Raw genomic sequence first — 15,803 nt, forward strand, 5'->3', positions numbered from 1 at the left:
TCCTTCACTCTTCTTCCTATCCAGTCTTCCTCCTCTACACTCTGCTACAAAGACGTTTGTGATAATGCTGTGTTGACTCATGCTAACTTCTAGCCCTCAGGAGTAAGCTCATTATTCACCGGGACTTACGTAGAAGAAATGATATACGGCAGCTAAAGCGAGCAGCCCCCTCTGCTGGCCAAGAAGAGCACAACACGATGGGAAAGTGAACCAGTAGGCACTTCTCTTGTCACATTTCCGCCTCGTAAAAAGAGTTATCTTCTACTTTGTTACTGGTCCACTATGGTTAAGAAATATGGCAGCCACAGGAATAGTAAGTCGTTGAAAAAACATAAAAATACTGCCGGTAACGGCCCACCAGTGGAAGGAACACTGTTTAGCCGATGCACAGCTCTCTTAGCCGGCCAGCCTTCCTACAAGCTACGGCCCAAAGCTGCAGGGTGGATGGTGGAGCTCTCCTGTCCAGCAGCTCATGAGGGCCTGGTTCTTCTTAAAGATGGAGAATGCTTCACCTCTGCAACTATCTAAGCATTTTGTTGTAACATCCAGGTAAGTATTTGCAGCTGTGCTTTTAAACAAATGTTCTCACTGACTGCTAGTGTCTCAGCTAGCTATGTGGTGTACTGACAGAGGGAGCTTAAGTGAAGTCCATATTTTTCCTCATATGTTTTCAGTTGAACATCAGAGAAGAATAAGCCGGGGATATTGTATAAATATTCTTATAGTCTTATTGTTCATACCCTCAGAGGTGGAAGAACTACTTAGATCTTGTAATAAATTCAGACCTATCACATTGTACAAATACTTACAATTGAAAGTCGTGCAAACTACCCAAAAGCAAAAGTACTGATTATTCATAATAGTCAAGGGACAATATGAACATTTCATCCTGTCCTACATGAATGGTTTTCAAGATATTATCCTGACATCAGGATATTCAAATATACCTAAGATGTTGATGTTGAAATTCAAAGCCTGATTATAGTATCACAGATAGGTCATGTGTCTATTTTTAGTGAAAAACAAACAATCAGAGAATCTTAAATAAGCAATCATAAATCATAAGGTCTTCTAGCGCCAATGAAGTATAAGTAAATGTCCTTGTCATTCTGTAGTTAGGAATACGTAGTATTTACACACAACTGTTTTAACTTGTTTTTCTGGGGGATACAAATTGCAAGCTGAGCCTTGAGCTGTGGTGCCGGGCTTAGGCATTTCCTATTAGGTAAGTAAGGCAGTAAAGGACTGTACGTCAGTGAGCTGGACAGATTAGCCTGATAATGAAACATAACTTATTTTTTTCCATTGCAATTAATACATTAAAAAAAAAAAAAAAAATCTTTCATTGTGCTATGCCTCATTCAGAATGCCCCAGCTTCCTTTTTTAATAAGCAGTATCTTGTTCTAGAAATTTACACCTTCTTTTTTGGGTTGATTATTTTTTGCATCATCAGTTTGAATATGCAAAGAAACAAGAAGGCGAACTACATTTTTTCTAATAACTGTAATGGAGTAAAGAGGACAATATTTGCCTCAAAATGGAAATGCACAAGTAAGTGAAAGTACCTACTTATGTATACAGTAAATGAGTAAATTTACTTTAATTTTACTCTGCAACCACTTCATGTTCATCATGTCATGAGCCATTGTCACTACCAGGTGAAGCAATGTTGATAATAACAAAAAACCTTCACAATCAAACGCTAAATCCATCTTAACTTCGTGCCAAAGGTCAAAGCCAAGATAACAAATATCAACTCAGTATGATTTTCTCATGAATTATCATGAATTATCTACGCCACTCTGAAGTACTTAGGGACATTTGGATATTTTAGTGTTTCATTTGATTGTTTATCCTGTGACATGTCTGAAATTTGCTTTCTGTTCCATATTTACACAGCAGTTATGGAGCAACAAAGGCATAAATTTGCATTTTCTAGCAACTTCTGAATGTAAATCCAATTCTTAGTCTCCTGTGAACTCTGTTTTTTATACTTAAAAGCCCAGAGATATCCAGCTTGTGAGCTGCTAAATGCTTCACTATATTCAGCAGGCACTAGCTGCACTGGCTGTTCAGTGCTGAGCAGGTAGTTGGCATATTCAGCAGGACCTTTTTCACAGAAAACAGTTGCCTGCTGTGGTTAAAAACAACACGATGAAGGCAGTGAGCGCGAACCAAAACAGTGACATTTTAGCTGGAGTGCTAACACATGAGATGAAACTCAATCTGAAGCTGTAAAGCTGCGGATTCCAGGTGATAGTCTGTGCATTTTTTCACTCTTGCATTGCTTTCACTTTGTAATTTGACACACTGTTAGGACAAATTTAGCGATTCAAGCCGTTTTACACAACAGTTAGGTAGGGCTGTGTGGGCTGTGCTGTGTGTTAGTCGCAAACTAATCAAAATGACAATGTGGTGCAATATCCAAACCACAAGAAGCTGTAATTATTTGATGAAGGTAAAGTGTGTGACAAAACAGCATTATAATGAATTACTGTGGAGCTCCAGAGATTCCCTGGTCTACAAATTTTGTTCTCCACATGTAAGAAAACATGTTTGTTTGGTGCAGATCAAAACAAATGTCCCGTCATCATGATTTGAATGATTTCTCCTGCCAAGCATGAATCACATTTCATTCACGATGTTAAATACAATATGCTTTTTTGACCAGATCGTGCAGCCCTACAAATAGAGAGAGCTCATCTACAATAACCAGCACTGAGTGTAGGCTGTAGGCTGGATATGAGCTGTGGTCATACACGCACTTTATAAACCACACAATGCCATACTCCCCCTCCCACATCCTCCCTAACTGTGGTGTAACGGCAAATTCCTTGTAACTTTGTAACGAGGCGATTCCTTTTACTTTTCACACAATTGCACGTGCTCGCTTGCCAGGAAAAAACACAGTAGTTATGTGATGTGGTCAGACAGCGACAGTTAATTGTACATATAGGGTATAATGATACTGCACAGAAGAGAGCTTATTGATATACATGGATCACATGCTCTTCATTAGCATTGTTGAAAGTGAATTAACTAATATATCTCACAAACTATCATCAGATGTCGACATTTATCTGCATTGTTACCCAAATTTTGGGAATGCAGATAGACAGAGGCAAAATGAAAATATTTTATGGCACGCTTAAGTTCCTGACCGTAGCAACTGAACTTGCATTAACCGTCTGTGACGACTTCACAGTAGTTTGAAATAGGTCACCTTATAAGGAATGTTGAATACGCCACCCAGTGGTTAAATGATAATAAACCACCGCTGTTTCAAGGACTTATGAATAGTTTTCAGAGCAATTTTGTGATTATTTAACTCTGCACTATATATTTTATCAGACTTGAGATTCATTTAGTGTTGCATATTTACGTTCAGTATCCAAACGTTTGTTTATTATTGACTTCTCTGTATTTGCCATTATTAGTACTTATTTATGTTTGTAAAACACAGATATGGACTCCCGTCTGTAATAATGGTTTTAATCAGGCAGCAGTGAGAGATCTTGGTCACCTTAAAACAAATTAACAAAAGTGCTTTTGTAGGGTTGGGCTTTGTGAAAGCGGTGTTTTGCTTCAGTGACAGGATGTGATCCCAGTGTTCCTGGTTGCTTGAATGCACTTGTTGTTGTAGAGCAGAGGAAGGAACTCATCTGGAGTTTCCTTTAAAAGAGGAAAGTGCCGCCTTCCTCTCTAGCGAGGCAAACATTTTTGTACTGAAAGAGGGACGCGGGTGAAGAAAAAGTTGGAACAGTCCTGCACAATTGTGAGTTATTGGATTACAGGCAGTTTGACTTCACCTGCCATCCGTTTTAGAAGATAATTCCAGCGCGTGAATGGTGAGGAGTAACTCTAGAGTCAATTTCTCAGGTAAGAAGATCAATTACGTTTGTAAGAAATGTTGTTACTGATTACCACATGGACAGAGAGATTTAAGTTTAACCAGTAGCACAAATCAGATCAGTAGACAAAATAAAACCAAAAAATAAAATTAAAAAAAACCCTGAATGAATTCTGGTTAAAATATGTCTTTGGTTGTGTTCAGATGTGCCCAAAGTGGTGTGTGTGTATGTTGTCGATTCAGGAAGTACAGTAACCTCGCCTGCTTGTTCGGCCATACATGGAACATTAAACGTAATTTTCTCGTAAATTTCCAGCTCGTCTCTTCTTACCTCCGCAGTGAGTGAAAGGCAGCATCTCATTACTGCATCCTGGTTTGTGTTCACGCGAGGTCAGGGATGTAACGGCAAAGAATCAAAACATCCTTGCATTTAAAAGTAGCATTTTTACATAACGTGTTAAATTTCAAGTCACCGTTTATGTGTATGAATATGATACGTGAGCACGTGTTAGTGTGTGGGGTTGTGTTTATCCTTGCATTTTTATATGCTGAGCTGTATCCTGTTGTCTGTCTCATGAATATGGTCGGTGGTCAATAATGTCTGAAATATCACTGCTCAATGTGGCATAAAATTTGACATGCAAGGCCATTCCTCCATCTGTCCTTGGAGCATTTAGTTGATATTTGCGAGGCTCTCGCAGTTGTAGCTCGGGGTTGGGGGTGAGTTCCCATTCATCTGAGTATCCCGCATTTATCCAGATGACTCCACAGTATAACCCTTTGAATGAAATGTGAACTATACACATATATTTAACACTTCTAGACAGTTAGCGTTGCCTGAATGTGATGTATGCACATCAGTTCACTTTTCATTGATTCCAATATGTATATATATATCACAATCCCCTTATCATGATCCATACCATTTACAGGACGACGACAGACACCTGAGGTATTTAGCTTACAGCTCGATAGCTAGTGCAAACCGAGGAAAAATATCCCAATCTTCCACACTCAAAAAATAGCTGTCTAGGCACGTAGGTATGTTCACTGGGGAGGCAGATGTTGGATGATAATGTGGTTTACCACACCAGTCTGACATCTGACATCTCATGTGTCATGCGGAGTGCAGCCAGATGGTGTCCTTGACTCCTGCAAGAATATAAGAGGTTGCCTAGTGTGATGGCTTGTTACTATACATTAGATCGTATCTCACTCTAATGGGCCTGAAATATCATGATACACCTAGAGATAGTGGCCTCAAAATACCCCATTTATTCGATGTAGCAATTCATTCATTGAGAGTCCATTATCGTGTAATGGTGGATAATGCATCGAAGCTGAAAAAAAGGACTGATAAACGTCAGTGTGTGCATGTTTTCACTGATAAGATGAATTTGGGGGAAATCACATTCTTTGCTCCCTTTTTATTTTTTCACACTGAAAGTGTTTTTGGCTGCAGTGCAGAACATATAGAGCTTCATTTGAAGATCATATTGTGATAAAGCACCTTTCATATTGTGTGGGATTTAAAAAGACGTCAGTTGCAGAGAAATACTGAGCACCTCCTGGACTGAAATACATGCATGTGGAGAATTTTGTGCAATATACAAACCAGGAGGGGATTTTATAGTCTCAATGAGGGCTGTTTTCATTAGATTACGCCTTCAGCTATTGACATTTAGTTATCGATGAGCCTACACAGTTAGATTGTTTAATCATAAATGGTCAGTATCACGGGCGAGAACATTCCTTATTGTCCCTTTGTTCAGTTCAGTAGGATTATTATTTACATTTTTATGACTGTAGTTAAGAGTTGTACAATGTAAACATCATGTATTGCATGTTATTGCAGCACTAAATTAGATGGTTACAGCATCACTTAAATAAACCTCCATAAAAAAATGTGTGGAACATACTCAAACTTATGATCAATAAATACAGCGTATGAAGGTCTTGCTGCCTTTAATGAATGAAAATCATTCATGTAGTTAAAGATCATCGCTGTGCCGGTTGTGAAACAGTAAATGTCAAAAGGTGAAGGTCTAAGGCAGAGCAAAGCAAGATGGCTTCCTTTTCAGACAAAGGAAACTGAAGCTATGCTGCACACAAACTCAAAGCATGTGTATAAACCCTTTCAATTACAACTTTATTTGTAATATGCATATTTTATTACTCTACACTGGCTGTTTTGGGCTCCAAAATAACATTATACAATGTAAAAAATATTTGTGTACATGGATAAAACTCCTATTAATAATTCAGTGTTTTGCCTCTCCACTGTGTTTGCAGCTTATCCATCCTTATTGTATCATTAGCATAAACACTCGGATATAAACAAAGGATGATCCACACACTTCATGCAGTCTGTCAGTCTCCTGCAGCGTGTACCATACAGTTTGTTTTGAATAATGCATCTCGCAACACGTATTTCTTGATCTTACAGTAGTTGTGGGAGAATCCCTGTGTCCCAAGTCATCATAATCTCCGTCTCTTCTGTGTTGTTGTTTGGCACGTGTGAAGAACAAGAAGACTTAATGTAAAGGCGATACTCTCATCTAATTATAGTAAGTTTATTTAGCTGTAACTCACTCACAAATGGTTCTGTCAGCGAGGCACGAGCATTTTTTTGAGAGAAAAGTGTCATCCTCGGCTTTATTTATAGTTGGAGAATAGAGGCGGTGTGCAGTCTGTGAGTACAGAAACGTCTTTCATAGGTCAGATCAATAGCCTGTTCCCATTAAATAACACCGACAGTTATGGTTAATGTAGATACTCGTGGACACAATAGCAGGTTGCCTCCACTCCTCCAAACCTGCAGTGGGAGGTGGTGGAGGCGGATGAGAGATTGTACAATACTGAATTCCAGCAGGTTGAGTGCAAGTTGCTCCTCTCACCATTTTTTTTCTTCCATCGAAGTGGATAGGAGGAACGAGCAGTGTTAATCTATTTCACAAGTATGAAATGTCATGATGTCAGTGTGTGAGCGTGTAATGATAAAAACCATGAAACCACAGTGTTAACAGGGAGCTCGGGCGCAGAACATTAACACCGATCGATTCATTCCGATGTCGAAATCCACGAGTCTTGACCAGATGCCATGCAGTATCAAACAGGTAGGGTAAGCCTTGTTGTGTTACGCAGTCTTTCATGGTTCACAATCCATTTCTAAATCTAATTACCTCCCGCCCCATGGGCATATACGGTTTCCTTTCACAAATGATGATGATAAAGTATCTTAAACACCCAGATCTAGAATGCACAACATTCGATTTACGCTGATATTTTCCAACTTATTTTGGCTGGTTGCCAGTGGCGATTGCTATATATGCATATATTCTTTACCTCAAAGGCCTTATTAACCGAGCTCTTATCTAAATGATTATGGATGGAGTCATAACTGCATTTTCAGTGGTGTATAGAATCAGCAATCAAATCTAATAAAAGATAAAATCAAAAAGGAAATTAGATGACTTGAAAATAAGGTTATACTTCCACTTCCACATGCACAAGGTTTTACATCACCGACTTCTTTTATGGCTCGCCAGAGCACTTGAACGAATGCGAAAATGTCTTTTAATTACTGTGATATGCTCCTCTTCCATGCTTATTGTAAGCTGCTCTACAACTGCTTCTACTTAACACCAAATCAGTTGAAAATGTGGTGACTCTCAACTGAAACACAATTGGCTTAATATGTTTCCAGGTTGGGCTGTTATGAAGCAGACAATTGACTTTTGGGGGAAGGGGATTGGATATGTGTCAAATAACCACCATCTCTGGCATGAAGGGCTTTTCTGTTCAAAATGCTTTAGTTGGTTTGTCTATTCTCTTGTAACGTCTCTGATCGAGTCTCTCCTGTAGTGGAATTAATAATATTATGAGTATAGTGATGGCCTACTTGCAGAGCCAAAAATTTAATACAGTGCTTTTCTGAATAAACCTGTTAACATGGCACAATATCAAAACTACGGTACTTGGTCAGTGGTTCGCCTCATGTGTTCACAATGAAAGCATCATTTAACTGATCTCTGCTGAAATTTTACTTTTGGGCTAATGTCAAAATTTACACGTCCAGTAGTGTAGACAGAACAGCCCACAGCAGGGACTCTTTGCTGGCATAGACCGGTCTTTTGGGTGTTTCTTGTCATTCAGAATATACCGATGTGTTGGACACACACTGTCTGCTACATCACCAACAGTCTTCTCATTGTACGTGCACTGGGAGCAAATATTGTAAATTAATAAACACGAAAAAGTTAACCCTGATGAAATCCATCATCTTGATAATCATGATTTGGGACAGTCGTTAATATCCTCACATGACTGACTTGAAAAGGCTGTCTAGCTTGCTAAGACAGAGACTTATATAGATTTCCAGTTCATTTGTAATTGCCACAGGGGTGGAGTACTCGTCTTTCCGGTCTTTCCAATATCCTAAGCCTGTCACCACAACTGACTGAAAAGCTTGCTCATGGTATCCTCCACAAAAAGAGCTACAGTTGATGTATGGAAATGCGTCCAACACCTACAGTTGGCACTCCCATCTCTGTAAGCACAGTATTCTTTCACAGCAAAATGTAAAGGCGAGTGGTTCAAAGCTGCTGGAAGTGATATATACATATTTTTATTCCAATAAGTGTGAGTTAGCTCTACATTACAACAGTAATCACTGTTACAGAGTGTTTGGTCAGTAGCCCATATCTCTCTTCCCCCCCATCATGCTGTAAAAGAGAAAAAAAAATAAAATAAAATCTTGTATTCCTGCCCATTCTATCCAATCAGGAGAGAGAACTCCATTTTGCTGCCACTTCCAGTGATTAGCCATGGTGACTTAGAGAGTTAGCTAGAACAACAACAGTGCATACAGCAGCTTTAACTAAGTGTGTTTTATTACCCTTTCAAGAGTTTTAAGCATATTTTGATGATAATTATTTTGTCCAGGATAACTGAAATTTTGAATTTGTCCCATGCCTACCTCAAGTTTCCCCTTCGCACTTGTCTAAATTGCAGAGATTTAAGTTTTTGTTTCAAGATTTAAGACTCTAAGAGCAGATGAAGGTGAAAACTAACCGTGCACACCATCCTGCAAACTGAATGAGGGATGATCAGTGCTCAACAGTGTACCACCACCACCGTACAGCTCGTTTCCTATGCCGGCGATGCTGTCAGCATTGATCAAAATGTCCTCGAATTACCTCGTGCGATGTTCCACTGTCCTCTTGCCTTTGAAGTGCGAGTTGTGGTAGCTCAATTACCTGCGACGGTGCAGCAGCACTAAGCTTATGCAGGAGCAGGAGATCTATTTTTTGAAATGTAAAAGAGTGTTTTTTCTGAAGCCCGGACCAGGGGAAGAGGCAGCTCGCTGACCTTGAAGGTTCATCAGTATGTAGTTTTCCACCTATAATCACAGGGGGCTTTCAAGACAGTGACTGAAGGGGAATATTTTTTCCGCATGGCTACATATGTTGAGCCGATCCCCCGTGGGATCCTGCTTGATGTGAGAAAAGCAGACTGTGTATTAGCTTGAGATAAATTTCACTCGCCTCTGAGAGTGATGCATGTTGGTTATTTATGAGAGTTATTAACGTCTCCCTGCTTTTTCTGCGTATGGATTAGCATGCGTGTGTGCCCGCGTTCGTTTATAATGTATTACACACTCCTGCTAATAATCCCGATAGTACAGTGTAGTTAGTAGTCTACCTCTCTCCCTCCTTGAGCAAGCGGTGATTTACTTTGTGGAGGTGTGACCTCATCATCCTGCCTCCATGATACCCCACCTCCCCCCTCGCAGCAAGAGCAGACAGCAGTGTTATCACACACACACACACACACACACACACACACACACACACACACACACACACACACACACACACACACAAACATACAGATGCTCACACAGGGACACACAGAACAGCGGCAAAAGGGGACTGGGCAGGGCTTGGGAGATTTTCTCATTTTATTTCCAGAGTATACATGTCTATCTCCCAGAGTGTGTGTGTATGTGTGTGTGCAGAGAGGGAGAGAGAGAGAAAGCGAAACAGGGGAGGCGAAGGGGAGGGAGTGTGGATCATGCATGTGCATTAACTCAGCTCCAGTGGCACAGCAGCAGCAGCAGCAGCAGCAGCAGCAAACAGAAACAGCAGCAGCACAGGAGGGAAAGAGAGAGAGAAAGACAGAGAGGGAGAGTTGGAGGGAGGGTAGTATTCTCAGGCACAGGAACAAAAGCTGCAGAGGACTGCTTTCCATCTCCACCAAAAGAACAACGGAGGAGTAATAGAAGGAGGAGGGGGTGGTCATGATAGTAGTGAGACAATAACGGAAGAGGAGAGGCACATTATAGTCAGTGAGGACTGAAACCAAGGCATTTCTCTCCTCTGCTCTCCATGTTTTTGGGGACTCCACGTACCATCGCCTTCGTCTCCAAACCCAGAGGAGGATGTCTGTGTCGGGGAAGAAGGACTTTGACGTGAAGCAGATCCTCAGGCTCCGCTGGCGCTGGTTCAGCCATTCATCCCAAGGTTCGGCTGGCAGCGGAGGCGGCGGCGTTGGAGGGGTGGGAGGCTACATCCAACAGGATGGCCTGGACCACAGAGTGACGCCGGTGCAGGGTCGGCTGAAGAGTCACTCGCGGGAGAGAGGCGTTGGAGGACTCCGGAAGACAAACAGCCCGGTCCACAGCATCTTGGCACCAACGCCAGGGCCCACACCTGTCTATGTCAGAGCAGGTCATCAATCATGGAACCATCAGCAGAACACCATCCAGGGTCTCCAGGTCAGCGAGGAATCTTCAAAGAGCAGCTCGTCGCCGAGCACCACGAGGAAAGAGGATGCCAACACCGGCCAGGAAGACGTGAAAAGCAGCACAGAAGAACCTGCAGAGGTGGAGGCCAGAGAGAGGTATGACTGTTACGAGGTGTTGGATACTTGGGAGACACAGATTTATTATGTGGCGCCACATCAGTCACTTTGCATATCATACACTCACTCAGTGGGAGCCAGATTATGGGATGCTATTTTGGGAAACGCTTGCTTCCCTGACGTTTCATGGCGAAAGTATAGCTGCTAAATCAAATCTGCATTTAATTGAGAAAGTCTGACGCCTTAGGCAGCACCACAGGATTAAAAAGTAAGTATGGTTATGATCTGGAAAGATGAGCACAAACCCCAACGTTGCTTACTTAGTACAGAACATTCGTGCCTGAAATCTGTGTTTAAGCATTTCTGAGACTCGATGCATGCTGTACCTCTGCAGTGTTTTTAACTTAATTCAATATTTGCACTGCCATCCAGAATCTAGATCCTTTGATTAAGCCAGGATTAAATTATCTGCCCAGCTATCATTTTCCAATTTACACAAACTCTGCAGCTGCCACTGTGGCTCACCTGGGGACAGCTCACTCTCATTGTCCACAGCATGTTAGGCAGGATAAACCAATAAAGCATCCTTTTAATTATTCAGTGGGCCGAAAGCCGGGGCTTTTTTCTGCTCCCTCGCCTGTGTTGTGGTCTGTATGACTTTGGCTGATTCCTCGGAGTATTCAGTTTTTTACACATTGCACTAATACGTTCTTCCAGAGTAAAAACAAGGAAAAAAAAAGAGAAAAGAAAAAGTGGATAGCAGGAAGGAGCCATGACATCACATAACACGTACTGGACCTATAAAAAGAGGAAGCGGCGCAATCACATGAATTATCTAGACTGCCACTACAACCACTTTATAAGCCAAAAGCTATTATAGCTAGTGGCTGGCACAGGTTGTTTAATTTATGTTCCACCAAAATCTGTTTACATACCCTGATGCCAAACTCTCAACGTCACAGATGTAGCTATAAATCCCTCCCACTGCATTTCACGCTCGCGTTCCCCCCCCCCCCCCCCCGTCTTCTGTGAGATCCTACATCTTCTTCCGGGAAGTAAACAGGTTAGGGGTGTGTGTGCGTATTCGCGCTCGTGTAACAGTGTGTGTGTGTGTGTGAGAGTGTGTGATGCCTGGCAGAACACTAAAAGCACCTCACATCAAGGATGAAAAGACCAACTCTCCTTTTATCTTGTCTGTGACATTCTAAGGTGATTGGTCCTCAAGCTTAGCTGATGCCTGCCTCGCTTTTGTTTCCGTGCACCTGGTGATGCAATGAACAATGAAAGTGATCCCGTCCCCTTTGTTTTCTGAAGAGCTCGCCGCAATTGAGCAGATCATCCCCAATACCTACTCTCATTCTGCAGCCCCCCCAAAAAATGTGCTGTAGTGGATTAAATGAACGCCACGGGGCTGTGGACGCTCGAGTTCCCCCGAAGTGAGCATGAATTATTCCAAGTTAAGATACAGTTTGGACGATCGGCTCTTCATGTTGGCATAATTGGCAGATGTTCATGTTTTGGGGCCCCTGTGTGTAAAAAGTACATGCATAAAAGATGTGCCTCACAGTGAAAATGTGCTACTCTCCAGCTCTCGGGAGGACCTTGAGTTCACGCTGGCCATGTAAAATATAGCAGCGCCGTCATATTTTGACAATGATACTGAAATATTCACACAGTTCTGCTCTCTTGGACCATAAAGTATATCGTCGGCTCAGCTGTGCTTGATTGTGGTGATATCCATTCACAAATGTAATAATCAGCGATGGAATCTTGACTTTAAAAGTCTCGTTTTATGGGTTTTATTATTTTTTTTCCAGCCAGAATTACACCGAAAATGAGTCAGAGAAACGAGGCAGCTAAAATATGTCTGACATGAGCAGTTAACAAGAAAATACATGATGACACTTTTCACTCAAGGTTCAGTCATGTTGCATTAAATAGAACCGCACTCACTCAAAAACTGTAAGGACTATATTCTGTAAATAATGTTTGGGCAAGCAGTGCACTGGTAGATGGATGCTCAGTGAATTAGGCCAACGACTGTGCAACGCACCGCGGCTTGCATGTTCATCGGCGGCTAAGCAGATGTGGATGTGGATGTCACTGAGATATGCACATTCATTTACTCCACCAGCTGGGTGGCCCTATTACGTCTCACATCATAAATCCTTGACACATAATTTGTCACAATCCCTCAGGCTGAATGTAGAAATGAGATCTGCCGGCTGTGAAAAATACAAAAGTTGTAGCCATTCCTCTGTAGTTGGAAAATACGTGTCAGTCATTTTGCAGAACATGCCCCTCGGTGATTAGTTTCATTCACACCATGTCTTCAAGGGAAAACATGCCTTCAGTCTCCTCCATCCTCTCACTGATTTGGTTTCTCACTTTTGGTATTAATATTTAAGATTGTTTTTTCGATAACTGAACTAACTGACAAAATCAATAAAAACAGCTCCTCCTGACTCATGGCTGTACCCTTTTTTGAATAAATACAGTGGTGAATGTAGACATTATACTTTTGGCTTGACTTGATGTGTTGATGTCGATATGCTCAAAGGGGCCTTGGTGGAATTTCTGTGTCGGTGCTAGAAGCCGGTCGTTTGTCCATGTTAGCGATAGCAGAGGGAGGCCATCGAGAACTTGCCTAAAGTCAGACCCGTCGGACTGTCAAACCCGACAGCAAAGAAATCCAAAGTCCAGCAGCGTCTAAACAGCTAAAACAAATCGTGAACATGCTTGTAAAGACAACCGACAGGGACGGAGCAGCTCTCATTTTTCCTCGTCACATTACATTCCCCTCATATTATGGACGATAAAAAATGATTAATTCATTTCAACCTCCCTCATCTGACCGACTGACACGTGGCTGCAGAGCTGTTAAATCAAACGTAGCGGAATGAGTGGGACATAATGCAATGTTGTTTCCCACCCTTGCCCCTAACCCCTCTACATACTGTATCTATATACTGTATATTTGTTCTATCCTCATGACTCTCATCGAAATAACCGCTCCCTATCGTCGGCAGAGAATATATGACAGAAGTTAACCTGAATGGAATGGAAACCCTGACCTCTCCCACATAAACACTAACAGAGGCTCCAGTCAGCAGGCTTTTAGTTTGAATGATATCTCAATTCCCTCTCTGCCGCCTTGGAAAAAGAAATACCACCACCTCTCCCGCTGTCAACAGCAGTAATTCAGATGTTTGTTGGATGCCTCATAACACCACAAGGCTTATAGGGTCTCGATCTGTGTGTGACACGTCCAGCGGAGGCATCCTCGGGATGCCGTAAATTGCAAAACACAGTATATCTGTTTTAATCTCCGAGCGACATTCTCAGGGGTTGGAAGATTTTGTGATCGCACATAATTGATTCTGAATGCTCTCTAACTTCGCCAAATCAGCATTCTGTTCGCAGCGAGGCCATCTCAGATGGAAGCTAAAGATCAAGCCAGAGTTTTCAGTAGCACCTCTTTTTAGCTTTTGCAAAAGGCTTTGAACAGTGGTGAGAGGAGATACGGCAGCGTTATACTGCATGCTGGACACATTCCCTCATTTCTGTTCAAGTGTGGATCCGTCATTTTCTCCTCCAAATGGAACTAATTCAAAGAAAATAACCCCTGACACAGCTTTCTATGAATTTTACATGGGCACTATTAGTCAGGGCCATGACTGAGTTCAACAGTGTCCTGAGGCACTCTCATCCAGTGATTTGCATCGAAAAAGAGTCATAGAGCATGGACAACTGTGATCAAGCTGAAAATGGAATTGTATAGACATTGTCATACATTCAGTTACAGAGAGATGTTTAGAATATATCCATCCAAATAAAAAAAAAAACATGTTTAAAAATGCTTGTTTTGTTTAGTCAGTGAAGATCTTTCTCTTCTGATTAAAATATCTTCCCCAAAGCTACATACTGCTCCTTTGAGATTGTAAAGTCTCAAGAAGTCTACTGAGCTGGATTTGTTGCAGATGCACACAGGATCTAGATCTACCTATATCTAAATATCCAATACGTACAGTACCGCATGTGACGCAGGACCCACCTCTTAAATAACGTGGATTCATGTGTTTACTAGCCAACATCAGATGAATAACTTGATGATGGTCTCATACGCTGCGAGTTAGAATCACAGAGGCATGGACCACTGTGATCAAGTTGAAATGTGATAGTATAAACACAGACATATATTCAGCAATGGAACGGTGTTTAGACTATATCCATAGGTTTAAAAAGGATGTGGGAGGATTTTGAGAAAACGCTAAATTATTGAAATATAGGTGAAATAACTGTAGGATCCTCAGGATACACATGAACATATCAAGACAAGGTTAGAAGCCCAGAGATCTAGATTGGTTACAAACGCATATAGGGTCCAAATATCGACTACAGTAGACCACACGCTTTAATAATATGGATTAATTTGTTTACCCGCCAACATCGGATGTAAATAAATTATAGACAGTCCCACAATGATGACAGTCTCATATGCTGTGTGAGTTAACCTGCCATCAGCAAAGCAGTGGGGAGCTTTTCTGCAAAGATCTGCACATTTTTCACTTACACGACGCCCCCAACCCCTCTCACACACACACACACACACACACACACACACACACACACACACACACACACACACACACAATTTTACAATTTGCACCAAGCTCAGCATTGGGATCACAGTTAATCTACCGCCTGCGCCTTCTCAAGGTATTTCCGGTATTAATATGCTGCGCCTAACAACATAAAAAAAATGTAACTTTAATTCTGAAATATATTCATCCCACGACATATTAACTCAGTGGCTTTGAACAGATATCTCATTTATGTGTGCAGAATGTCATCATTAAACAAACAGATACTTTTTCATTTTCTCTGAGATTAATCTCCTCTTGACGTCATTCCTTAATATTCAAAACAGGAATCGGTATCCCACCTGAGATGTTAATGATGTGATCACAGACGTTGTGCTGACACGACTCCTCCGCCACACTTTTTTTTTACAGCATGTGCCATTTTGGTTGACACTAAGGGGAAAAGCTATAATAAGGCAGTATTTTATTTCTGTTAACGGCTGTG

At 41.5% G+C, this 15,803-nt stretch overlaps 1 protein-coding gene across 6 annotated transcripts in view; it reads left to right on the forward strand.

Moving 5' to 3' along the window:
* Positions 1-171: 171 nt before the first annotated feature.
* Positions 172-15,803, forward strand: part of klhl4 (kelch-like family member 4) — a 36,547-nt gene continuing 20,915 nt past the window's right edge. Inside the window, exons 1-2 of one of the 6 annotated variants that reach the window (XM_037076897.1) lie at positions 172-549; positions 10,288-10,754. In XM_037076897.1, the coding sequence (XP_036932792.1) occupies positions 10,294-10,754 (461 nt within the window). In that variant the 5' untranslated portion in view covers positions 172-549; positions 10,288-10,293. Of the gene's footprint in view, positions 550-3,705; positions 3,881-9,509; positions 10,755-15,803 lie in introns of those variants that run through there. The other 5 variants (XM_037076896.1, XM_037076898.1, XM_037076899.1 and 2 more) reach the window with 5 other exon arrangements.

This window comes from Acanthopagrus latus, chromosome 18 (assembly GCF_904848185.1).
Source record: "Acanthopagrus latus isolate v.2019 chromosome 18, fAcaLat1.1, whole genome shotgun sequence".
Lineage (NCBI taxonomy): Eukaryota > Metazoa > Chordata > Actinopteri > Spariformes > Sparidae > Acanthopagrus > Acanthopagrus latus.